The 25,416-nt window shown below is 45.7% G+C and overlaps 1 protein-coding gene across 9 annotated transcripts in view; it reads right to left on the minus strand.

Moving 5' to 3' along the window:
• CACNA1A (calcium voltage-gated channel subunit alpha1 A) overlaps positions 1 to 25,416 on the minus strand; it is a 300,854-nt gene that overhangs the window by 226,401 nt on the left and 49,037 nt on the right. For all 9 annotated transcript variants that reach the window (XM_055371580.2, XM_055371577.1, XM_055371576.1 and 6 more), the window contains exons 2-3: positions 21,987 to 22,092; positions 19,752 to 19,891 (exon numbers count right to left, since the gene is read on the minus strand). In XM_055371580.2, coding sequence (XP_055227555.1) covers positions 19,752 to 19,891; positions 21,987 to 22,092 — 246 coding nt within the window. The remainder of the gene's footprint in view (positions 1 to 19,751; positions 19,892 to 21,986; positions 22,093 to 25,416) is intronic.

Below are 25,416 nucleotides of genomic sequence, written 5' to 3' on the forward strand. Positions count from 1 at the left end.
ACACGGTGAAACCCCGTCTCTACTAAAAATACAAAAAATTAGCCAGGCGAGGTAGCGGGCGCCTGTAATCCCAGCTACTCGAGAGGCTGAGGCAGGAGAATGGCATGAACCTGGGAGATGGGTCTTGCCGTGAGCCGAGATTGCGCCACTGCACTCCAGCCTGGGCTACAGTGCGAGACTGTGTCTCAAAAAAAAAAAAAAAAAAAAAATTACCCAGGCATCATGGCGTGTGCCCATAGTCCTAGCTACTCAGGAGGCTGACGTGGGAGGATCGCTTGAGCCTGGGAGGTCAAGGCTGCAATAAGCCATGATCACACCACTGCACTCCAGCCTCGGCAACAAAGCAAGACGCTGCCTCAAAAAAAAAAAAAAAGGTCAGCTGAAGAAGATGGACCCCCAGGGACATGGAAACTGGTTTGCACCCAGAGCCTTGGATCAGGGCCTCCATTGTGGGGAAGTGACCTTGGTCTGGCTGGTAGGTGGGGGATGCAGGTCAGATTATTGACCTGGGCTTTGGTGTCTCATCTGCTAATAAGGGATGCAAAAAGCCCCAACCTCAGAATCTCTGGGAGGCACCAATGGGAGAATTCTTGCAAAGGGCTCAGACAGCTCTTCCCTGCATAGCACCCAGCAGAACAAGAGCAAGTATAAGTATTAGCGATGGAATGGTTGCAGTGTGTCTAGCTAACCTCTCCTGGGCAACACCGCATCATCCAGTGGCCACCCCCTGGGAACTAAGTCAAGCAGCAAACGTCTGGAAACAGGGTCTTTACTTTCCAGAATCAGATAATCACAGAATCAGCAACCTCTACTCCATGTATTGAGTGTGGCAGTTAAGAGCTTTGACACTGAAGTCAAGCTTCCTCATTTAAACCCCAATTCCACCACTTCCTAGCCGTGTGGCTTGGGGCAAGTCCTCTAGCTTTTCCGAACGTCAGTTTTCTCATCTGTAAAATGGGGAGATTGAGACTGAATTAAATAACCCTGCAAAGCCCTTAGGGCACAGCCTGGCCACACACATGTTATATCTGTGTTCACTATTGTTGTTATGATTATTATTTTTAGAGATAAGTTTTCGCCCTGTCACCCACGGTGCAGTGCAGTGGCGTGATCATAGCTCACTGCAGCCTCGACCTCCTGGGTTCAAGTGATCCTCCTGTCTTGGCCTCCTGAATAGCTGGGACTACAGGCTACTGTTATTACTGATACCTTTATTTGCCCTGTGAAATAGGTACAATGAGCCCCTGAGATATTAGGTTGGTGCAAAAGTAACTGTGGTTTTTGCCATTACTTTTAATGTACTTTGGATCTGTGCCTGTCCGCAACCAAATCTTATGGCAAATTGTAATCCCCAATGTTGGAGGTGGGGCCTGGTGGAAGGTAATTGGATCATGGGGGCAGATTTCCGCCTTGGTGCTATTCTCGAGATCATGAGTGAGTTCTTGTGAGATCGGCCATTTAAAGGTGTGTAGCATCTTCCCACTCTCTCTCTTCCTCCTGTTCTGGCCATGTGAGGACACCTGCTCCAGCTTTACCTTCTGCCATGATTGTAAGTTTCCTGAGGCCTTCCCAGAAGCTGAGCAGATGCTGCCATGCTTTCTGTAGAGCCTGCAGAATCGTGAGTCAATTAAACCTCTTTTCTTTATAAATTACCCCAGTCTCAGGGTTTTTATTTATTTATTATTATTATTATTTTTTTTACAAGGTCTCACTCTGTCACCCAGGCTGGAGTGCAGTGGCATAATCATTGCTCACTGCAGCCTTGACCTCCCAGGCTTAAGCGATCCTCCCACCTCACCCTCCTGAGTAGCTGGGACCACAGGCGTGTGCCACCACACCTGGCTAATTTTTGTACTTTTAGTAGAGACAGGATTTCACTGTGTTGCCCAGGCTGGTCTGGAACTCCTGGGCTCAAGCAATCCTCCCACCTTGGCCTCCCAAAGTACTGGGATTATGGGTGTGAGCCACTGTGCCCAGCCAGGCATTTCTTTTTTTTTTTTTTTTTAATTTTTTAAAAATAATTTTTTTTTTGAGATGGAGTCTCACTCTGTCTCCCAGGCTGGAGTGCAGTGGCGCAATCTTGGCTCACTGCAACCTCTGCCTCCCGGGTTCAAGCAATTCTCCTGCCTCAGCCTCCTGGGTAGCTGGAATTACAGGTGCATATCACCATGCCTGGCTAATTTTTTTTTTTTTTTAGAAGAGATGGGGTCTTGCTATATTGCCCAAGCTGGTCTCACACTCCTGATCTGCCCACTTCAGCCTCCCAAAGTGCTGGGATTACAAGCATAAGCCATCACGCCCAGCCCCAGCCAAGCATCTCTTTATAGCAATGTGAGAACGGGCTAATACAGGCCCCAATTTTCAGATGGGGAAACTGAGGCTCAGAGAGACAACAGTCTTGCCAGAGGTCAGCAGAGCAGCAGAGGTGAGCAGGAAGGGTGCTCTGCCAGCCTGTCCTCATTTTCCTAGATGTATATTGGGGACAATGACGGCACCTACCAAGAAAGATGTGCCTGGAGGATTAAATGAGATAATTTACTCAAGATATTGAGAACAGCACTAGGTACAAATTGTGGATGAATGTTGGTGTTTATCATAACTCCCTCGGGTCACTCGGCTGGGCACTGGGGAAGCCCATGACTGTCTGACTGCAGGGTCCAGCTCCTTCTTACAGAGCTTTGCTGTTGAAACCTACAATTTAAAAACATACAAGGCTTTACTTGTTTTTGTTTTGTTTTAAGATGGAGTCTCACTCTGTCATCCAGGCTGGAGTGCAGTGGCGCAGACTCAGCTCACTGCAACCTCCACCTCCCCAGTTCAAGTGATTCTCATGCCTCAGCCTCCCGAGTAGCTCAGATTACAGGGATGCACCACCAAACCCAGCTAATTTTTGTATTTTTAGTAGAGACGGGATTTCATGATGTTAGCTAGGCTGGTCTTGAACTCCTGACCTCAAGTGATTCACCAGCCTTGGCCTCCTAAAGTGTTGGGATTACAGGTGTGAGCCACCGTGCCCAGCCTGCCTTTGCGTGTTTCTTCAGAAGGGACAAGGGAATGAAAAATCAGGGATTGTTCCCTGAGCCTTCGCTTTTTCGAAGCACTCAGCATTCCTGGTGCCCAAGGCTTCCCACATTGTCCCCTTGGCTGGTACAGCTGCTGAGGTGAGTGTGATTCTGAGGTTGGGGCTTTTTGAATTCCCTGTTTGCAAATAAGAGAGGAACCTCAGCTGCTCCTGAATCCACCAAGAGCAGGCTGGGCAGTCCCTGTTTTTCTCCTCCTGCTACAGAACAACAGGACTGGAATTAAGTATAGCTCTTCTTCCTTCTGTCCGTCACCTAGCAATGTCTGGGCAAGCCTAACAAAAGCCATGAAGCCTGTATTATCAGCTATGAATTCATTAATTAATTCACTCACTCATTCATTCATTCACTCATTCATTCACTCATTCATCCACTCATTCATTCATTCACTCACTCATTCACTCACTCATTCATTCACTCATTCATTCATTCATTCACTCAATCACCCATTTATGCATTCAAGAGATTTTTACTGAACCCCATTCTCAAGTTCTACACGAGGCTCTGTGGTTCTGTCTTTACCCACCAGAGGAAGGAGACAGATGATTAACCAAATAGACAACATCAAGAGGATTCACACTGATGCCACAGATGGCCATAAAGAGGGGACCTAAACTGGTATCATAGTGGGCATGCAGTGGGGAGATCAGGGAAGGCTTCCTTCCTGGAGGAAGAGACAGTATCATATCAGTAAACATGTACTTCCTTGAGGCCTGAGAGTGCCCCTTTGGCACCTTGGCCCCTCTTCAAGGCCCCTGGACTGCCCCACAATGCAGCAAACAATGAGTACACATGTGGCACAACAGGGGAACCTCTTTTCAGGTTAGCTGGTGCCCCTGCCACCTGGATGTTAAATACTTTATGTATCATGTCTGAGTAAGAATTAAGCAGATACAGAGGAGGGAGCATATCTCAGACACAGGTACACAGCATGTGCAAAGTCCCTGGGGTGAGTGGGCAGAAGCTGCTGGTGGAGAAGGCTGGTGTCCCTTTCCCTATTTACTCCCTCTAAAATTTGACAGTGGACAGAAGGAAGCCTGGTTCTACAGTGGGGCAGAGCTGTGTCCAAATCCTGGCTCTAGCCACACAGAACTGTGAGGAGGTTTGAAGATGATAAGCTATGTAAAGGATCTAAGACCCAGCAGATGCTCAGTTCATGCTCTCTGAAGTTGATCTCTACGCCGGCCTCGGTTTCCATAAACTTAACACTGCAGAAGGGAAGAGAAGTGGAGGCAGCTAAGAAAAGAAAAGGGCCAGGTGTGGTGGCTCACGCCTCTAATCCCAGCATTTTGGGAGGCTGAGGAGGGTGGATCACCTGAGGTCAGGAGTTCAAGACCAGCCTGGCCAACATGGCAAAACTCTGTCTCTACTAAAAATACAAAAATTAGCCAGGTATGGTGGCATGCTCCTGTAATCCCAGCTACTCAGGAGGCTGAGGTGGGAGAATTGCTTGAACCCAGGAGGCAGAAGTTGTAGTGAGCCAAGATCACGCCACTGCACTCCAGCCTGGGCGACAAGAGTGAAACCACATCTCAAGAAAAAAAAAAAAAAAAAAAAAAAGAGTTGGGGCAGGAGCGAGAAGAGTTAAGGTCTCCACATAGATACCCAACCAGCCTGGCCTCTGCCCCCACCTGAGCCACTGAGCCAATGGAATCAGAGCCAGGTTTCCATCCAGCTCTGATGAGGAGTGGGTAACATTTCAACAAACAAAATCCAAAGCCCCAGTGGACAGAGGGAGCCAGGTTACATGTCTGTGCATGTCAGCATGGCAGACAAGAAATCTCTTCCCTTGCACGCCAACCACCTGTGAAGGTTCAGAACTCAGATATCACAGTGAGATTTGATAAAAGCTGGAAGCTTCTGAGGAGGCTGTGTAATCATTCCCACTTTTCTTTCCAGCTTGCTGTATGATGGGCCCTCTGCTCTCAGCAGAGTTTTTGCTGACATTTTTTCCTCCTTTTCTCTGTGCAAGTGACACAGTAATGACACGTCATCTACATTGATTGCTGAGGGTCAGGGATGGAAAGGAATAGGAAAATGTGCTCTGAGGGCCCACAGAAGTCAGGGCAGAAGGCCCCAGGGAACAGGAATGGGGCCCCAGTGGCCCCAGGTAAATACCAGATGGGGTCTGTTGCCCCATTCCTTGAATCTGGACCAGCTTCATTGCTTGCTTTGGACAACAGTGGCCAACACGATGTTGTGCCATTCCTGGGACTAGCCCTTAAGAAGGCTGAACACTTCCTCTTTCTCTTAGAATCCCACTGCTGCCACGTGAACTAGCTCAGGCTAGCCTGCTGGAGGATGAAAAGCTGCCATGTGAACTAGCTCAGGCTAGCCTGCTGGAGGGTGAAAGACCATAGGGAGTGGAGCACAGTCATTCCAGCCGAGGTCATCCTGGACCAGTCTGCAGCCAGCTAACAGCCAAACAGAAGAGCCACCCAGCTGACCCGCAGCTGACCAAAGATGCATGAATGAGTTCAACTGAGACCAGATAAAGCACCCAACTGGGCCCAGCCTAAACTGCCACCCTTCAGAATCATGAGCTAAATAAATGCTTGTCATTATAAGCCACTGGGTCTTGGGGATTGTTGGTTACACAGCAGTATTATGGCAATATATAACTGATGCAAAGGAGCACACAGAAGAGGTAAATATGAGGTACACTAAGACAGAGTTTTAAAATAAAATGTCCTGATTTTATTTTATTTTGATTATAGGTGCACGCCACCATACCCAACTAATTTTTATATTTTTAGCAGAGATGGGATTTCACCATGCTGGCCAGGCTGGTTTCAAACTCCTGACCTCAGGTGATCCACCTCCCTTGGCCTCCCAAAGTGCTGAGATTACAGGAGTGAGCCACCATGCCTGGCTTTCTCTTTCTTTTCTGACTATCCTGTTCCCCTGTTTCCTTGTATTGCCAAACAAACCACTTGTCCTCAAATTTTTTTTTTTTTTTTTTGTGAGATGGAGTCTTGCTCTGTCACCCAGGCTGGAGTGCAGTGGTGCGATCTTGGCTCATTGCAAGCTCCGCCTCCCAGGTTCACGCCATTCTCCTTCCTCAGCCTCCCGAGTAGCTGGGACTACAGGCACCCACCACCACGCTCAGCTAATTTGTTGTATTTTTAATAAAGACAAGGTTTCACCATGTTAGCCAGGATGGTCTCGATTTCCTGACCTCGTGATTCGTTGCCCTCAAATCTTTGTCTCAGGATCAGTCTGGGTTCTTCTTTTTTCTTTTTTTATTTTTGACGGAGTCTCATTCTGTCGCCCAGGCTGGAGTGCAGTGGTGCCATCTCAGCTCACTGCAAGCTCCGCCTCCCGGGTTCACGCCATTCTCCTGCCTCAGCCTCCCCAGTAGCTGGGACTACAGGTGACCGCCATCATGCCCGGCTAATTTTTGTTTTGTTTTGTATTTTTAGTAGAGACGGGGTTTCACCACATTAGCCAGGATGGTCTCCATCTCCTGATCTCATGATCTGCCCGCCTTGGCCTCCCAAAGTGCTGGGATTACAGGTGTGAGCCACCGTGCCTGGCCCAGTCTGGGTTCTTGATTGCAAAACCAAACACTGACCGGCTATCTTAGGCATAAAAGGGATTTTTAGGAAACTCAGATAATCAACAGGGGGCCAGAAGAGGGGATTTGGGAAATGAGAAAGAACAATGTCGCCAGCTTGACCTTCTCCTGTAGCGGGAGGCCATGAAAGAATCCGAACCATCATGTTTGGATCACTTGGTCCGTTTTCAAATTCCTGGGTAGGAAAACGTGACTGGTTGAGTTTTTTATTAGTTTGTTTTCTGAGACAGGGTCTTGCCCTGTTGCCCAGGCTGGGCTGGAGTGTAGTGGCACTATCACGGCTCACTGCAGCCTTGACCTCCTGGGCTCAAGCAATCCTCCTGCCTCAGCCTCCTGAGTAGCGGGGACTAAAAGCCTGTGCTACCACCCCCAGCTAATTAAAAAATTTTTAAGAGATAGGGGTCTCACTATGTTGCCTAGTCTGGTCTCAAACTCCTGGGCTTGGCTCAAGCTATCCTCCTGCCTTGGCATCCCAAAGTGCTGGGATTACAGGCGTGAGCCACTGCGCCTGGCCCTGGTTGTTTAAATCACATGCCCTGACTACCAGGTGATGGGGGGACAATGAATCCCTTTCACCTTCAACTTATTAGTGAGGGTGGGGTCCCATAGACCAGCAGTACTTTATAGAAAGGGGAGGATTCTCCCTAAATTGGAAAGGGAGGTCAGATATTGGGAACCCAACTAATAATAGCAAACGTTCTCTACAGTTAACTAACTGGTCTATGGAACTGGGCCTGGAGAAGTAGTAATAATTATTATCATCATTATAATGATAGTTATTAGTCTTACAATAGCTAATATAATTGAGCACTTATTCTGTGCCAGTTTTTGTTCTGAATGCCTTATATGTATCTCACTGACTTTTACCTTTTGAGGTAGGTGCAATAATTATTCCCATTCCACAGATGAGGAAGCTGAGGCCCAATGGACTATATCACTTTCTCTTTCTTCAGACTGTTCCTGGGCAAGTAACATCCATAAACCCAGCCCAGCATGGTTCAGACATTAACTCATTGAACCTTGAAAACAACTCCATAAGGTGGTAGTATTTTGTTGTTGTTTTGTGTTTTGTTTTGTTTGTTTGAGACAAGGTCTCGCTCTGTTGGACTGCAGTGGTGCAAGCACGGCTCACTGCAGACTTGACCTCCTGGGCTCCAGTGATTCTGCCACCTCAGCCTCCTGAGTAGCTGGAATTACAGGCACACACTATCACACCCAGATAATTTTTGCTTTGTTTTGTTTTTGTAGAGATGGAGTTTCACCATGTTGCCCAGAATGGCCTTGAACTCCCAAGTTTAAGTGATTCACCCACCTTGGCTTCCCAAAGTGTTTGGATTACAAGCATCAGCCACCATGCCCCACCAAGTCAGGGAATGCTACTACTCTCATTTTCCAGATGAAGAAATGGAAGATTCAGGGAGGTACAGTAACTTGCCCAAGGTCACACAGCTTGGAAACAGTGGAGTCAGGTTAGGAATCCACTCTAACCCCAAAGACCAGGTCTTAACCACTATGCTTCCTTACGTGTCTGTGTAGACTGGCTGTCCTCATTTAGAGATGCCTGCACAAGAAGCAGCTGGGTTGCAAAGCAACGTTTAAAAAAAACTATTTTTTGAGACAGAGTCCTATTCTGTTGGCCAGGCATGGTGGCTCACAGCTGCAATCCCAGCACTTTGAGAGGCCAAGGCGAGTGGATCACCTGAGGTCAGAAGTTCGAGATCAGCCTGCTCAACATGGTGAAACCCCCTCTCTACTAAAAATGCAAAAATTAGCCAGGCGTGGTGGTGTGCGCCTGTAATCCCAGCTACTTGGGAGGCTGAGGTGGGAGTGCTTGAACCTGGGAGGCGGAGGCTGCAGTGAGCCAAGATCGCGCCACTGCACTCCAGCCTGGGTGACAGAGCAAGACCCTGTCTCGAGGAAAAAAAAAAAAAAAAAGAGTCTCGGTTTGTTGCGAGTCCAGTGGCAAGATCTTGGCCTCCCGGCTTCAAGCGGCCCACCAGGCAGCCACCTCCCTGCCCTGGTGAGAGGAGAGGAGTCATTAGGCATGCAAACTGTAGAGGCAGTGGGACAGATGCCCCTTGGAGGCAGGCTGGCATTTGTCATAGCAATTCGAGAAAACAAGACCTCAGTCGGCCCCCAAACCTGCGGAGAGATGGATGGCAAGGTCTTCTCCAGCCCCACAGGGAAAATGGCCAAGAAGCTCAGTATGGAACAAGGTCACCTGGCCATCTGGCCTTCACTCAGTCCCTCTTCACCCCAGCTGGAGGCAGAGGGAGGAAGAGAACATTTTAGCACAATCCGGTGTGCTGGGAGCTGTCCAGGGTGCTGAAACCTGTAACCCACTAAGCTTCCAACTTCCACTCCTTGAGTTAGCGCCGAGTAGACCCCAAGGCAAAAACTAGGGTCCAGTGGTTAATTTGGGAGGTAATGCAAGGAATTATAAGTGAGGAATGAGGAAGAGAGAGATTGGTAAAGGGTACACTAGTGAATGGGTTTTATGTGAACAACTAGGATTCAATTTTACTGAGGCACCTCTATGATGCTGTATAACATATTTCAGTGTTTTCCCACTGAGCAATGGGGAAGCCAGGGTATTTATACACCGACTCCCTAGCTCACTGGTTGAGGGATGCTACCAAGGTTGTTAAGCATCTGGCTCAGCAAACTCTGTGATGCCAGAGACTGCCCTCCAACAGAGACGTAGAGAGATGGGAGTGTACCAAGAGGAAGCTGCAGGTGAACTTAGACGTAAGCTAGGTAACTAAGGCATGGAGAATTTGTAGCATCTATCACATGCTCCCCCACAAGAATTTAAGTTTTTCTCCTTCAGTTCACCAACTTTCGTGTGTGATGCAAACCCTAGGAGCTAGGCACTAGTTTTACTCCCTTTTTCCAGGTGAGAAAACTGAGGTTCAGTGAGTTCAACCCACATTCTCACTGTCATAGAGGGAGGAGCTTCCTCTGACTCTGAAGTCCAGGTCTTAACCATGGTGCTAGGCCAATCTCTCATTTCTTGAAATCTCTTCTGCTCCTGTTTTCCCCCAGCCATAGTGGAACCCAAGATCAGGGAGGGGAAGGAAGGATCACCCTGACTTCCCATGCCAGAGAGCTCTATTCAAATTCTCAAGTTTATTTTCCTTGGCAAACTTGACCTTAGAGAAATAGCATAGGATTCAAGAAAATGGGTTCTAGACCCAGATCTGCCTTAGTTCAAATCCTGGGTCCACCACTTATGAGACAGATGCTCTGGCTTGAATATTTCAAACCTTCCAAAACTCATGTTGAAATCTGTTTTATTTATTTTATATTATTATTTATTGACACGGGGTCTCACCCTGTCACCCAGCCTGGAGTGCAGTAGTGTGTGTGCATTATAGCTCACGCAGCCTTGATCTTAAACTTTCCAGTCTCCATAACTGTAAGAAATAAATTGCTTTTTCTTTATAAATTACTCAGTTTCAAGTGTTCTGCTATAAGCAACAGAAAACAGACTAAGACAGTAAGCATTTAATGTCTTTGAGCCTCAGTTGCTCCATCTGTAAATGGGAATAATAATAGTATTTATTTAACCTTGAGAGTTGAAATAATTTTATTTTTATTTTTATTTTTAGAGACAGTCTTGCTCTGTCGCCCAGGCTGGAGTGCAGTGGTGTGATCATAGTTCACTGCAGCCTCAAATTCCTGGGCTCAAGCAATCCTCCTGCCTCAGCCTCCTCATTAGCTGGGACTATAGGCATGTACCAACATACCTGGCCAACTGAAAAAATAAACTTTTTACAGAGACAGGATCTTGCTATGCTGCCCAGGCTGGTCTCGAACTCCCGGGCTCAAGTGATCCTCCTGACTTGGCCTCCTAAAGTGCTGAGATTATAGGTGGGTGCCTATGTATGTATATAATATATAGTATATCATATTGTAAGCACCTCATAAGTTTCAGCTTATCAATGTTGCCACTGTTGTTAATAACAGGCATTACATTCCTAAGGACACTGGGTTGAATATAGCTCTTTGCTGAACTTAACACAGGCCCAGTATCATTCTAGGTTTAGAAAAGTGTCCTAGCAGAGAGGCTGAGATCCTGATCCACCCCTTACCAGCTGTGTGACTCCCTTGTGAGCAGCTTAACCTCTCTGAGCCTCAGATTCATCTGTACAAAGGCTAGCGAGGCTAAATGTGATAATGCACATAAAACTCTTAATGTAGTCCCTGGCACATAGTAAGTACTCAATAAATGATAAGACTAACAACCATGGCAGCTAACATCATTATTATCACTGTCACTGCTGGTGTTGTTAGAAGATGGAAGAAAATAGCTCCTGCTGCTAGGAAGTGATGCGGTTCCTGGTGAAACATGGTCCAGCAAATATCATGACAACCAAAAGCTTTGAACAATAAAAAGATCGATGCTCTCTCAATGGTATAACTCACTGAGAATGACAAAAAGCATTTGTGTCACAGTGGGGAATCCTTTTGGTACCAAGGATGACTGATCCTTGGAGGGGAGAAACTACTGCAGAGAGACATTAAAATAAAATGCTGCTGGTATTTATAGGAACTGTTGCTGGTCTCATGAGTTAGAATGCTGGTTGTGTTTTGTTGTTGTTGTTGTTGGAATGCTGTTTACATATGAAGGCAACTAAGAGCAGTTGCATGGGGCAGGGGTGAAGAAAGAAAGGAGGTAAGAAGCAACTACATGTATTTATTCAATTAATCAAAAAGGAGAGAGGACATGAGAGGTGTATGGTCAAGACACTGATCCCTCTGAGACTTGGTTTCCTCAACTATATAATAAAAAGCGAGCAACTGGGATTATTCTCTGAGGATCCCTTTCTTATTCTCTGGAAAGAGGCCACACGCTAGTCAGGGGGCAAGAGGAAGGAAGAGAGAGCTGGGCTCTAGCGGCAGAACCTGAGGGGTGATATTAAACATTTATACCACTTCCATTGCCCAAAAAGCCAGGGTTCCTGGCTCCATGACATGAAGACACCTTCTTATTCTAGATCTCTTGCCACCATCTCTGTGTGACTTTGGACAAACCACTTGTTTGTGAGTAAAATAGAAGGGTTGGACCTGCCAGAATCCATGGAGCCTTAAAATTCAATGATGCGGCCCAGCGCGGTGGCTCACGCTTGTAATCTCAGCACTTTGGGAGACAGAGGTGGGCGGATCACCTGAGGGCAGGAGTTGGAGACTAGCCTGACCAACATGGAGAAACCTCGTCTCTACTAAACATACAAAAAAATTATCCGGGCTTGGTGGTACATGCCTGTAATCCCAGCTACTCAGAAGGCTGAGGCAGGAGAATCACTTGAACCTGGGAGGCGGAGGTTGCAGTGAGCCGAGATCATGCCATTGCACTCTAGCCTGGGCAACAAGAGCAAAACTCCATCTCAAAAAAAAAAATTCAATGATGCTTCAAGACCAAAAACAACATCTTTCCCTGCTGGTTCCTGTGTAGTTGTGTCTTTTCCTTGCCTCTGATCTTCAACAAAATGGCCCAAAGCCTGAGACAGTTTATAGACCCTTCTAAAAAGGAACCTTCGTTTTCATAGAGTCACAAAATGTCAGAGCTGGCAAAGACCCAGAGCTTCTCTGTCTTATATCTCATCTGATGTTCAGGGCATCTGCCATAGACTTCTGGACTATCTGACTATCTCTATCAGTGTGTTGGTCCCATCTTCTAAACAGCTTAGTAAATTTCCCAGGACACTCATTATCAGAAGTGTTACCCTTTTCCAGCTTAACAACCATTTATTTTACTGAGCATTTATTATGTGAAAGGGACAGTGCTAACCCTGTGAATAAAAAAGAAAAAAAATTGTGCTCACCCCTCTCTGGTGAGGTTCACAGTCTCTTTTCTTAACATGCACGATTTGTGTTATTTGATCTCTTTAATATTTATATATATTTGAGAATGACAGTAAAAGAACTGTCATCTCAGACATACAGCCAAGCTTCTGAAATCTTCCTGTTACACATTTTCAGTTTCATGATCAGAACACAAATACAATAAAAACATACCTTACAAGGGTTTGACAAAATTATAAAGTTAGGATTTCTCTGAGGCTCTGAGTTACAAAGAACAAACAGATATCCGGGGTAAGATCTTTTCCACCAAACTTCACCCAAGAAGAAGGTAAACACTGTGGTGGTCCACAAAAAATGAATCACGTTTTAACGCTGTGGTTTGCTTCAGGAATCTGAGAGGGCAACAGGTTAATCAGAAAGTACTCATTAGGCCGGTCACGGTGGCTCATGCCTGTAATCCCAGCACTTAGGGAGGCCGAGGTGGGCAGATCACCTGAGGTCTGGAGTTCGAGACCAGTCTGGCTGATAGTGTGAAACCCCGTCTCTACTAAAAATACAAAAATTAGCCAGGCACAGCAGCGCATGCCTGTAGTCCCAGCCACTCAGGAGGCTGAGGCAGGAGAACTGCTGGAACCCAGGAGGTGGAGGCTACAGTGAGCCAAAATCCCACCACTGCACTCTGTCCCAAAAAAAAAAAAAAAAAAAGGAAAGAAAGTACTCATTAAAGTCATCACTGTCTCAATGTCAAATTATATATTTGAGTCCCCTCCTCTCTGAAACATAGAATTAAGTGTCTACTGTGTTTCTCTACCATTGACATTGGCAGAAGGCTAGGTCTGCACGATGTGTTTGTGTGTGTGTGCGCATTTTTTCTTTTTTTTTTTTTTGAGACAGAGTCTCACTCTGTCACCCAGGATGGAGTGCAGTGGCACAATCTCAGCTCACTGCAACCTCTGCCTCCTGGATTCAAGTGATTCTGCTGCCTCAGCCTCCCAAATAACTGGGATTACCAGTGCACACCACACCACCATGCCAGGCTTTTTTTTTTTTTTTTTTGTATTTTTAGTACAGATGGGGTTTCACCACGTTGGCCAGGCTGGTCTGGAACTCCTGACTTCAAGCGATCTGCCCGCCTCTGCCTCCCAAAGTGCTGGGATTACAGGCATGAGCCACAGCGCCCAGCTGGGATTTTTTTTTTTTTAAGACAAAATCTCACTTTGTTGCCCAGGCTGGCCTTAAACCCTTGGGCTCAGGTAATCCTCCCACCTCAGCTTCCAGTAGCTGGAATTCCAGATGCTTGCCGCTGCACCCAGCTCATGCAGAATGTTTTACTTTCCCCTCCCTGTTCCTAGCTTACAACCCAACAGGACACTAAACAGCACCTTGGAATTTGGAGTAATAAAATTTGAGCAATGTGCCTGATTTGAAGGAGACAGAACCACCAGACAAAAAGGATAACTGACTACCAGAGAAATAAGAGCAAGAAAAGCAAGTGAAAGAAATGCATGGTGAATTCAAAAAGAAAGGAGAAGGGGATGTGAAAGGAACCCAATCTAGAATAGAAGCTCTTCATGATAGGATCAGGATTCCCTGAGAATCTAATAAAAACTACAGACCAGAAAAAATATATATACATATACACAATTTTTTTCTTGCATAAAATTTCAGTGGGTTCATTCATCCCAACGATGAGCTCTCACCCTTAGGACCTATCTGTTCTAGATGAAGAATTTCTCCTCTAGAGGAATGAGTCTAGAATCTCTTCCATCAGATGACAGGAAACTAGAAGAAAGGCCACCTTGTTGTAAGCAGGGAGATACAAACACTTACAAGTGACAAACTGACCTACTGAATGAATGCCTTCAGTTTAATGATCACTTATTGGGACCCCCTAGGTGTCTGTATTAGTCAAGGTTCTTCAGAGAGACAAAACTAACAGGATAGATGTATATATGAAAGGGAGTTTATAAGGAGAATTGACTCACACAATCACAAGGTAAAGTCCCACGATAGCCCATCTGAAGGATGAAGAGCAAGGAAGCCAGTGGTGGATCCGTCAGAGTCCTCAAACCTCAAAAGTAGGGAAGCCGACAGTGCAGTCTTCAGTCTGTGGCCAAAGGCCTGAGAGCTCCTGGCTAACCATTGGTGTAAGTCCATGAGTCCAAAAGCTGAAGAACTTGGAGTCTGATTTTAGAGGGCAGGAAGCATCCAGCACAGGACAAAGATGAAGGCCAGAAGACTCAGCAAGTCTACTCTTTCCAACTTCTTCTGCCTGCTTTTATTCTGGCCACACTGGTAGCTGATTAGATGGTGCCCACACAGATTGGGGGTGGGTCTGCCTCTCCCAGTTCACCAGCTCAAATGTTAATCTCCTTTGGCAACACCCTCACAGCACACCCAGGAACAAGACTTTGCATCCTTCAAGCTGATCAAGTTGATGCTCAATATTAACCATCACACTGCTCAATAGTATATGAGCTTCCCTAAGTGTTCCCATAACCATGTTATTATGAAAAAAAAAAAAAAGCAGGGCTGCAAAAGCCCATCAACGATAGACTGGATAAAGAAAATGTGGTACATATACACCATGGAATACTATGCAGCCAAGAAAAAGAACAAGATCATGTCCTTTGCAGGAACATGGATGGAGCTGGAGGCCATTATCCTTAGCAAACTAATGCAGAAACAGAAAACCAAATACTGCGTGTTCTAAGTGGGGACTAAATGATGATAACACATGGACATACAGAGGTGAACAACACGCACTGGGGCCTTTTGGAGGGTGGAGGGCGGGAGGAGGAAGATGATCAAGAAAAATAACTAATGGGTACTAGGCTTAATACGTGGGTGATGAAATAACCTGTACAACAAACCCCCAAGACACAAGTTTACCCATGTAATAGATCTGCACTTGTACCCCTAAACTTAAAATAAAAGTAAAACGAAAAAAACCACACAGCGATTTTTAAGGCTCCTTCCTGCCAGCAAGGTCAAGCCAGCCTCAGCCAGCAGAAGCCAGCCCCCAGGGAGCATGAATTGGCACAACCACTTTGCAGAGCAATTTGGCAATACCTAGTGGGGCTGAGGATGCACACAGTATACAACTCAGCAGTTCCACTCCTGGGTATGTGCCCTAGAGAAACTCACTTGGGAGAAAGCAGGGACACTTTGGGTCAAAATAGCCCAAAGCTGGAAACAATCCAAATAGATAAACACACGGCAGCATACTCCTACCACAGAATACTACGCAGTCATGAAAATGGATGCATGAAAACTATTTTTATTAATCAGATTTATCTCATGTTGAACACAAAAGTCAGGTTAGAGAAATGTGAAGTTTGAAAAACAGTACCACATATCTCTTTTTTTTCTTTCTCTTTTCTTTTTTTTATTTTTTATTTTATTTTATTTTTTTGAGACAAGGTCTTACTTTGTTGCCCAGGCTGGAGTGCAGTGGTGCAATCACGGATCACTGCAGCCTCGACCTCCTGGGCTCACGTGATCCTCCCACCTCAGCCTCCTGAGTAGCTGGGACTACAGGCGTGCGTCATCATGCCTGGCTAATTTTTTGCATTTTTTTATAGATGGGGTTTCACCATGTTGCCCAGGCTGGTCTTAAACTCCTGGACTCAAGCAGTCTTCCCGCCCTGGCCTCTCAAAGTGCTAGGATTACAAGTGTGAGCCATCACACCTGGCCTTTATTAAAAACAACAACAACAACAACAACAAAAAAACATTTTTTAGGGACAGGGTCTTGCTCTGTTGCCCAAGCTGGAGTGCAGTCATAGCTCACTACAGCGTCAACCTTATGGGCTTAAGTGATCCTCCTGCCTTGGCCTCCTGAGTAGCTAGGACTACAGGAGCACACCACCATGCCCAGCTGAATATTTTATTATATTTTATTTCATTTTGTAGAGACAGGGTTTCACTACATTGGCCAGGCTGGTCTCAAACTTCTGGCCTAAAGTAATCCTTCCCTCTTTGCCTCCAAAATTGCTAGGATTACAGGTGTGAGCCACCATTCCCAGCCCATATATTTCTTATCTATGCATGTAGTCAAAGTGTAAACTATTCTCACTCTGATGCTGTTTAAAAAATATTTTGAAGTGTAAAAATAGGTAGCATATATTTCTTATATACTTAGGCAGCCAAAGTGTGAATACATAAATGGAAATAATAAACATAAAATTCAGGAAAGTGCCCCTGGATGGGGGAGAGAAAGGAATGGGTCTAGGGAGGGAGAAAACAGGGATTAGAAAGGTTAGAAAGGTTTTGTTTTGCTGGGTACAGTGGCGTACGCCTGTAATCCCAGCACTTTGGGAGGCCATGCCAGGTGGATCACTTGAGGTCAGGAGTTCAAGACCAGCCTGGCCAACATGGCGTAAACCCGTCTCTACTAAAAATACAAAAATTAGCTAGGTGTTGTGGTACACGCCTGTAATCCAAGCTACTTGGGAGGCTGAGGCAGGAGAATCACTTGAACCTGGGAGGCAGAGGCTGCAGTGAGCTGAGATTGTATCACTGCACTCCAGCCTGGGTGACAGAGGGAGACTCTTGTCAAAAAAAAAAAAAAAAAAAGAGAAAGGTTTTGTTTTGATAGCAGGTTACTCCATTACTTCTCTATCCTCAATTCTCCCCATTCTTCTGGTCACCTTCTCTAGCCACGTGGGTCTTCTTACTGTTGACCAAACACGTCAGATACAGTCCAGCCTCAGAGCCTTTGCACTGGCTGTTCCCTTTGCCTGACACTCTGTTCCAGCTCTCCTCATGGCTCACTCACTCACCTCCCTTAGGTTTTCATTCAGATGTCACATGCCCAGTGAAGTCTTCCCTGGCTTCCAGCACCCCTCACCCCTGCCTGCCACACATCCCATCCCTCCCCTGCTTTATTTTTCCTCTGTACTCCTCACCGCCATCTGACACACTAGATTCATTCATCAATTGTGTCCATCTCCATCAGTAGACTCAGCTCCATGAGGACAGGGGATTTTTTTATTTTGTTTACTGCTGTGTCCCAGAGCCTAGAACAGGACCTGGCACATAAAAGTGTTCAATAAATAGTCATTGAATAAATGAATGTATACACAGGTGTTTGCTCTATTATACTCTACTTAGTTTTGCATGGGATCTTGCTAGGTTACCCAAGCTGGTCTCAAACTAGTTAGGCTCAAGCAATCCTCTCTCTTCAGCCTCCTGAGTAATTGGGGTTACAGGCATGTGCTACTGTACCCAGCTTTCTACACTTTTAATTTTTATTTTGTGGAGATGTGGTCTTGCTATGTTGCCCAGGCTGGTCTCAAACTCCTGGGCTCAAGCAATCCTCCCACCTTGGCCTCCCAATGTGCTGGGATACAGGCATGAGCCACCCTGCCCAGCTTTACATTTTTCAAACAATAAAAAAGTTAGCCACTAGGCTGTTTCCAGATGAGTTTCCTAGTAGACTAAGAGAAAAGTGCCCAGTACCATAATATGTCCTTGGAACCCACCAAGGTCCCAAGCCACTGAACTGTGAGCACAGCCAACAAAGATCCCTCTGTGAACACCCAAGCCCATGAGAGCTAGCCCAGAGTCCTTACAACAGACCGCTGACATCTGAAGGCCTCTACAGAAACAGCCCAATAGGCCACAGCTCCTTCTGTGAGAGGCAACATTGCTCTGAAACAAATTTGCATTGTGAGAGCCCGGCCAGCACAGCGTGGGTAATGCAACCCATCACATCCGCCAAGAGAGACAGAACCTGGAGCAGCAACAAAACATGGAAAGCTATGATCCTGTACATGATTACTATGAAAAAGGTGTTCAGTGAAGAAGGGTCTTAGAATAGAAGAGCCCAGACTTTGCTGAGAGGAGAGTAGAGAGTGGGAAGAGGAGGAACCAGCCATTGGTACCAGATACTAATGTCCCTACTGGAATCTAATAAAAGTTTTTAAGGTCCCTGACAGTCTAGTAGGTCATTCTCCAAATCCATTTCCCTTTTCTTCTAAGCACAATCTGATACTTCCCAGCTTCCCTTGCAGTGATGTGTGGTCATGTGACCGAGTTCTAGCCAATAGGATATGAATGGAACAGGTATGGGTCACACCCCTTCCAAACTCATAAACCTTTCCAAGTATCACCTTCTCTGCTCATTTCTCCTTCCTGGTTTCATACAGACAAACATGGAGTTATTGAATGATGTGGGCTGACAATGAAGAGCCACAATATGGCAAGGGTCAGGGTCCATCAGTCATTGGAGGAGATGAGCCTGTCAACTAGGAACAATTATTTTGGACTTTTTTTTTTGAGACGGGGTCTTGCTCTGTTGTCCAGGCTGGAGCGCGGTTGGATGATCATAGCTCACTGTGCCCTCCAACTCCTGGGCTCAAGCAATTCTCCCAGGCATGTACCACCATGTCTGGTTAATTTTTATTTTATTTTATGTTTTACAGATGGGGGTGGTCTCACTGTGTTGCCTAGGCTGGTCTTGAACTCCTGAGCTCAAGTGATCCTCCCACCTCAGCCTCCCAAAGTGCTGAGATTACAGGCATGCACCACCACACCCAGCTCAATTTTGAATTTTCTATGAGTGACAAATAAACTTCTGCCATGTTTAAGTCATTTCCTAGCTTTGGATCTTTTGTTATACCAGCAAGTGCTACCTCATACGGGGTGCTTAGAGGAAAGCATATACACATTTCAACCACAGTTCATCATATATGGATCTGAAAACTCCTTGAAGACAGTGACTGTACCTTATTTAGCTTGCTTTTCTCCTTTGTCATAATCACAATCCCTTGCACCCAGACATTCTCAAAAAACATTCACCAAGTTGAAATAAAAGCAAGATATCCTCAAGCAAATCAAGAGACCCATGCACGTACAACACTTAAAACCTTGAGTTCTGGAATGCATAATCTTCTGTTCATCTCCCAGTTCCATCACTTACTTGCTGGGTGGCCTTAAGCAAGTTATGCTCTGAGTTTCTGATTCCTCAGTGGTCAGATGGGAATATTAATATTTCCTAATTCAGTGGGTTGTTGTAAGGATTAAATTAGAGAATGGGCATAAAGCACTCTGGAAGCAGCCAACAACAATGAGCTATTATTTTAATTGTAACAGAAAGCATCTGCTGTAATATACAGCTGAGACATGGAGGTGGGGTGTTGGCAGAAAGGAGGCAGGCGCATAACAAGGGGAGGGAGAACACAAGGGCTCAGCCTTCCTGAGCCTGGCCCGGACCACACCAACCAAAAGCCTCGTAATCCTTCAGCTAGTTAAATCCAAAGCATATAGCACGCGCCACTTACCCCGTTAGCACCACCACAAAGTCCATGACATTCCAGCCATTCCTCAAGTAGGAGCCTTTGTGGAAGGCAAACCCAAGGGCAATGATTTTAATTCCAGCCTCGAAACAAAAAATTCCAATGAAGTATGGTTCTGTGTCATCCTGGAAGGGAGAGAAGGCAAGGTCAGCGTCTTGGGCTGGGCAGATGTTGACAAGATCAGGGAACCAGCCCACCTAGAAATCAGTACCTATCACCCTCTCGCTTCCCCCGACCCTCCTGCACTCACCACCCCTCACTGCCTCTTGTAGAGTTCTCTTGTCCAAAGCCTTTTGCAAGCAATGCCAATGCTTAGAGAAGGCACCTTCCTCCTTCATTCCTTTTGGGCCAACCTCACATATCACTCGGCTAAACAGAATTACTTGTTTGCACCTGTCTTATTCAATACGACAGTCACAGGCCACATGTGGCTATTTCAATTAAAATTAATTTAAATGCAATAAAATAAAAAAACACAGTTCTGCAGTCACACTGGCTACATTTCAAGTGACAATCCTATTGGACAGGGCAGATGGAGATCATTTCTGTGACTGCAGAAAGTTCTAATGGAAAGCATTGGTTTAGAGGATTTACTTGTCACATGCAGCGTTCAAGGTATTTGAGGCTGGAGCTTGTGCATTGACCTCACTCCTAAATCTGACCTCTTAGGATGGTCCTCAGCTGGCATGTAGATTGCTAAAGCTTTGGAATAGGACTTCTGTACTGGCTGATAAGTGGCCAGTATCCTCACCTCCAGTTCCTCTGCAGAACCTCCGGCTGGTTCTGGCTTCCAGCTGATAATCTATCATATTTGAAATTAAGCTATAAGCTCTTCTCCATCAGAGTCCCAATGTGAATGTTTTCCCATCTGTTACAGCAATGTTTCTCGAGCTACAATCATTTCATTCTGCCTGAATAATTTTTTTTTCCACATTAGCTTGCCACTGGTACTTCTATTTGCTTACCAGTCTTTCAATGGACTCTTTTTATTTAGCTTTATTTTAAGTGAAAATGCAAAGGTCTAGAAATCATAGGTTTGCTAGGCTAGTTATAGTTTTTAGAAGACTGTGACACTGTGAAACGTATGTTTGGTCTTTGACACTGTTTCCTGGTGTACAGCTCCTAAAACCCTTGGGATCTCCAAAGGGATGTCTTTTTGTAGGCTAAGGATTGACTGATGGCTGGCAGCTTCTAGGTAGCTTCAGGATGGGGGTTGGTCACCGGGAAAACCAAGGCATGATTAGAGGGTTGGATTTAAATCATTGACCATTGGTGATCAACTTGATTTTCAGCCCCTCTGCCCTCCCAGAGGTTGGGGGGTGGGGCTGAAAGTCACAACCCTCAAATCATGCCTTGGTCTTTCTGGTGACCAGTCCCCCTCCTGAAGCTACCTAGAAGCTGCCAGCCACACCCTTCTCCTATATCTCACCCTTTGCATCTCTTCATCTGTATCCTTTGTAATATTCTTGTTTCTTTTTTTTCGCCCCCCCCCCACCCCCGCAAGACGGAGTTTCACTCCTGTTGCCCAGACTGGAGTGCAATGGTGTGATCTTGGCTTACTGCAACCTCTGCCTCCCGGGTTCAAGCGATTCTCCTGCCTCAGCCTCCCAAGTAGCTTGGATTACAGGTGTGCACCACCATATCCAGCTAATTTTGTATTTTTTAAGTAGAGACGGGCTTTCACCATGTTGGTCAGGCTGGTCTCGAACTCTTGACCTCAAGTGATCTACCTGCCTTGGCCTCCCAAACTGCTGGGATTACAGGTATGAGCTACAGTGTCTGGCCAAGACATAATTATTAACATTAACAATGTTCATTTGAGTATACTGCCTGAAATTATGTCAGATGCCAAAGTGGGCAGTTTGAGACCAGCCTAAGCAACCTAGTGAGATCCCCATCTCTACAAAAAAAGATAAAAATAAGAAAATTAACTGGGCATGGTGGCACCTGTAGTCCCTGCTACTCAGGAGGCTGCAGTGGGAGTATGGCTTGAGCCCAGGAGGTGGAGGCTGCAGTGAGCTATGACTGAACCACTGCACTCCAGCCTGGGTGACAGAGCGAGACTCTGATTCAAGAAAAAATAAAAAGGAAATTTAGGCTTCCCATGATCTGGCTCTGGGCTCCAGGACTGAGAGCCTCCTCTGTGCCCTGCTCCACTCCCCCAAAAATTAATGTCCTGCTAAAGCCAAGGAGAAGCCCCCGAGAAAAGACATCACTCACCAGCCGTTCAGACATCGGGGTCTTGTCATCATCAGGCAGATGCTGCTCCAGTGCGAGGACAATGCAATTCGCTATGATGGTGGCTAAAATCATATATTCAAAGGGAGTATTGGGGAATTAAGGAAAAATCTTGTTCAAAGAAAAGAAGGGTGTTGGAGGTGCACCCACCCCCACTGACCCCAGTGGAAAGATCTCAAGCCCTCTAGATCCTCCCAACTCATCAGCACAGGTGGAATTATTCGTTCTCCTGTCTGGAGTAGATCCCTGCAGATCTCAAACCCAGATCAGGTGACTTCTAAAGGGAAATGCGGATATTCACCTTCTATCTCACCCACAATATTCACTGAACACATATTCATTCAGTACCTGCTGTGTGCCAGACTCTGTTCTGGGCTAGGGACACAGTTGAGAGCAAAGCAGACAAGAGGAGAAGCTTCCTCCTGCTTCCCAGAGGAGAAGCAAATAAATGAGATGACTACATCATGTATACTATGCTATACAGTACACTGCATATACCATGTTATACAGTACATCATATATTTTATGTTATGTAGTAAGATGGTGAAGGCTATAGACAGTGGAAGTGGTCAGGGCTGCAATTTCAAATATGGTGGCAGGGCCAGCATGATGGCAGGCACCTGTGGTCCCAGGTACTTGGGAGGCTGAGACGAGAGAATTGCTTGAGCCGAGGAGGTAGAGGCTGCAGTGTACAATGACTATACCACTGCACCCCAGCCTGGGTGACAGAAGGAGGCCCTGTCTCAAAAAAAAAAAAAAAAAAAGAGATAAATTAAAAATAGATAGAGGCTGAGGTGGGTGGATCACTTGCGGTCAGGACTTTGAGACCAGCCTGGCCAACATGGTGAAACCCTGTCTCTACTAAAAATACAAAAATTAGCCAGGCCTGGTGGTACACACCTGTAGTCCCAGCTACTTGGGAGGCCAGGGCAGGAGAATCGCTTGAATCTGGGAGGTGGAGGTTGCAGTGAGCCAAGATCATGCCACTGCACTCTAGCCTGGGCAACAGAGCAAGACTCCATCTCAAAAATAAATAAAATAATAAATAAATAAGTAAATAAATAAATAAAACATTATGCTCAGATTTGACACCTAATGCATGATCCACAGAAGAAAAAACAGATACGCTGGGCTTTATCAAAATTTAAACCTTTTGTGCATCAAAGGACGTTATCAAGAAAGTTAAAAGGCAAGTAACAGAATAGGAGAAGCTATTTGCAAATCATGTATCTGATAAGGGTCTAGTACTATATAAAGAACATTTACGGCCAGGTGTGGTGGCTCACGCCTGTAATCCCAGAACTTTGGGAGGCCAAGGCGGGTGGATCATGAGGTCAGGAGATCGAGACCATCCTGGCTAACATGGTGAAACCCTATCTCTACTACAAAAATACAAAAAATTAGCCGGGCGTGGTAGCGGGCGTCTGTAGTCCCAGCTACTCGGGAGGCTGAGGCAGGAGAATGGCGTGAACCTGGGAGGCAGAGCATGCAGTGAGCCGAGATCGTGCCACTGCACTCCAGCCTGGGCGACAGAGCGAGACTCTGTCTCAAAAAAATAAAAAATAAAAAGAGAACATTTACAACACAACAACAAAAAGATAATCCAATTGAAAAATGGACAGGAGGCTGGAATAGACATTTCTCTAAAGAAGACAGTCAAATGGCCAATATGTACATGAGGGTATTAGTGATCAGGGAAGTGCAAATCAAACCCCAATGGGATACTGCTTCACATCCACAAGGACAGCTAAAATTAAAAACAAACAAACAAACAAACAAACAGAAAACAAGTGTTGGTGAAGATGTGAAGAAATTGAAACCCTCATGCTGGTGGGAATATAAAATGGTGTAGCTGGCCAGATGCAGTGGCTCACGCCTGTAATCCCAGCACTTTGGGAGGCCGAGGTAGGAGGATTACTTGAGCACAGGAGTCCAAGACCAGCCTAGGCAACAAAGTGAGACTCTATCTCTACAAAAAATATGAAAAATTAGCCGGGCATAGTGGCGCAGGCCTGTAGTGCCAGCTACTTGGGAGGCTGAGGAGAGAGGATTGCTTGAGCCCCAGGAGGTTGAGGCTGCACCACTGCACTCCAGCCTTGGCAATGGGAGTGAGACCCTGTCTCAAAACAACAACAACAAAAACAACAACAACAAAAAACACCAGTGCAACTGCCATAGAAAACCATTCATTGGTTCCTCAAAAAGTTAATCACAGAGTTACCATGTGACACACAGTAACTCCACTCCAAGGTATAAACACAAAAGGATCGTAAGACAGGTATTCCAACAAACACTCATACACAAATATTCACAGCAGAACTATTCACAACAGCCAAAAGATGGAAACAACCTAAATTTCACCAGTGGGTGAATGGATAAACAAAATGTGGTCTACTCATAGAATGAAATAGTATTCAGCCATAAAAAGGAATGAAGTAGGCCGGGTGCAGTGGCTCACGCCTGTAATCCCAGCACTTTGGAAGGCCAAGGCAGGCAGATCACCTGAGGTTGGGAGTCCAAGACCAGCATGACCAACATGGAGAAACCCCATCTCTACTAAAAAAAGTACAAAATTAGCTGGGTGTGGTGGTGCATGCCTGTAATCCCAGCTACTCAGGAGGCTGAGGCAGGAGGATTGCTTGAACTCGGGAGGCGGAGGTTGAAGTGAGCCAAGATTGTGCCATTGCACTCCAGTCTGGGCAACAAAAGCAAAACTCCGTTTCAAGAAAAAAAAGAGGAATGAAGTACTGATACATGATAGAACAGGAATGAACCTTGAAAACATGCCAAGCGAAAGAAGCAGACATAAAATACCCCATATTGTATGATTCCATGTATATGAAATACCCCGAATAGGCAAATCCAGAGACAGACAGCAGATTTGTTGTTCCTGGGGAATGGGAAGGGAAATGGGAGTGACTGCTTAATGTTTTAGAACTAGATGAAGATGATAGTTACACAACATTGTGAATGTACTAAATGCCTCTCCCCTCCCCTCTCCTTTCTTTTCTTATTTATTTTTACTTTTATTTTTTTAAAGAAACACAATTTTGCTCTGTCACCCAGGCTGGAGTGCAGTGGCATGATCATAGCTCACTGCAGCCTTGAATTCCTAGGCTCAAACGATCCTCCTGCCTCAGCCTCCTGAGTAGCTGGGACTACAGGTGCACACCACCATGTGTGCCTAATTTTTTTTTTTTTTTTTTTTTTTGTAAGAGATGGAGTCTTACTTTGTTGCCCAGGGTGGTCTTGAACTCCTGGGCGACCTTCCTTCCTCAGCCTCCCAAAGTGCTGGGATTACAGGCATGAGCCACTGTGCCCAGCCCTAAATGCCACTTTAAAATGGTTAATTGTGTTATATTAATTTTACCTCAATAAAAAAAAAATTACAGTGATCAGGGCAGACCTCTGA

Source organism: Gorilla gorilla, chromosome 20, assembly GCF_029281585.2.
Source record: "Gorilla gorilla gorilla isolate KB3781 chromosome 20, NHGRI_mGorGor1-v2.1_pri, whole genome shotgun sequence".
NCBI lineage: Eukaryota > Metazoa > Chordata > Mammalia > Primates > Hominidae > Gorilla > Gorilla gorilla.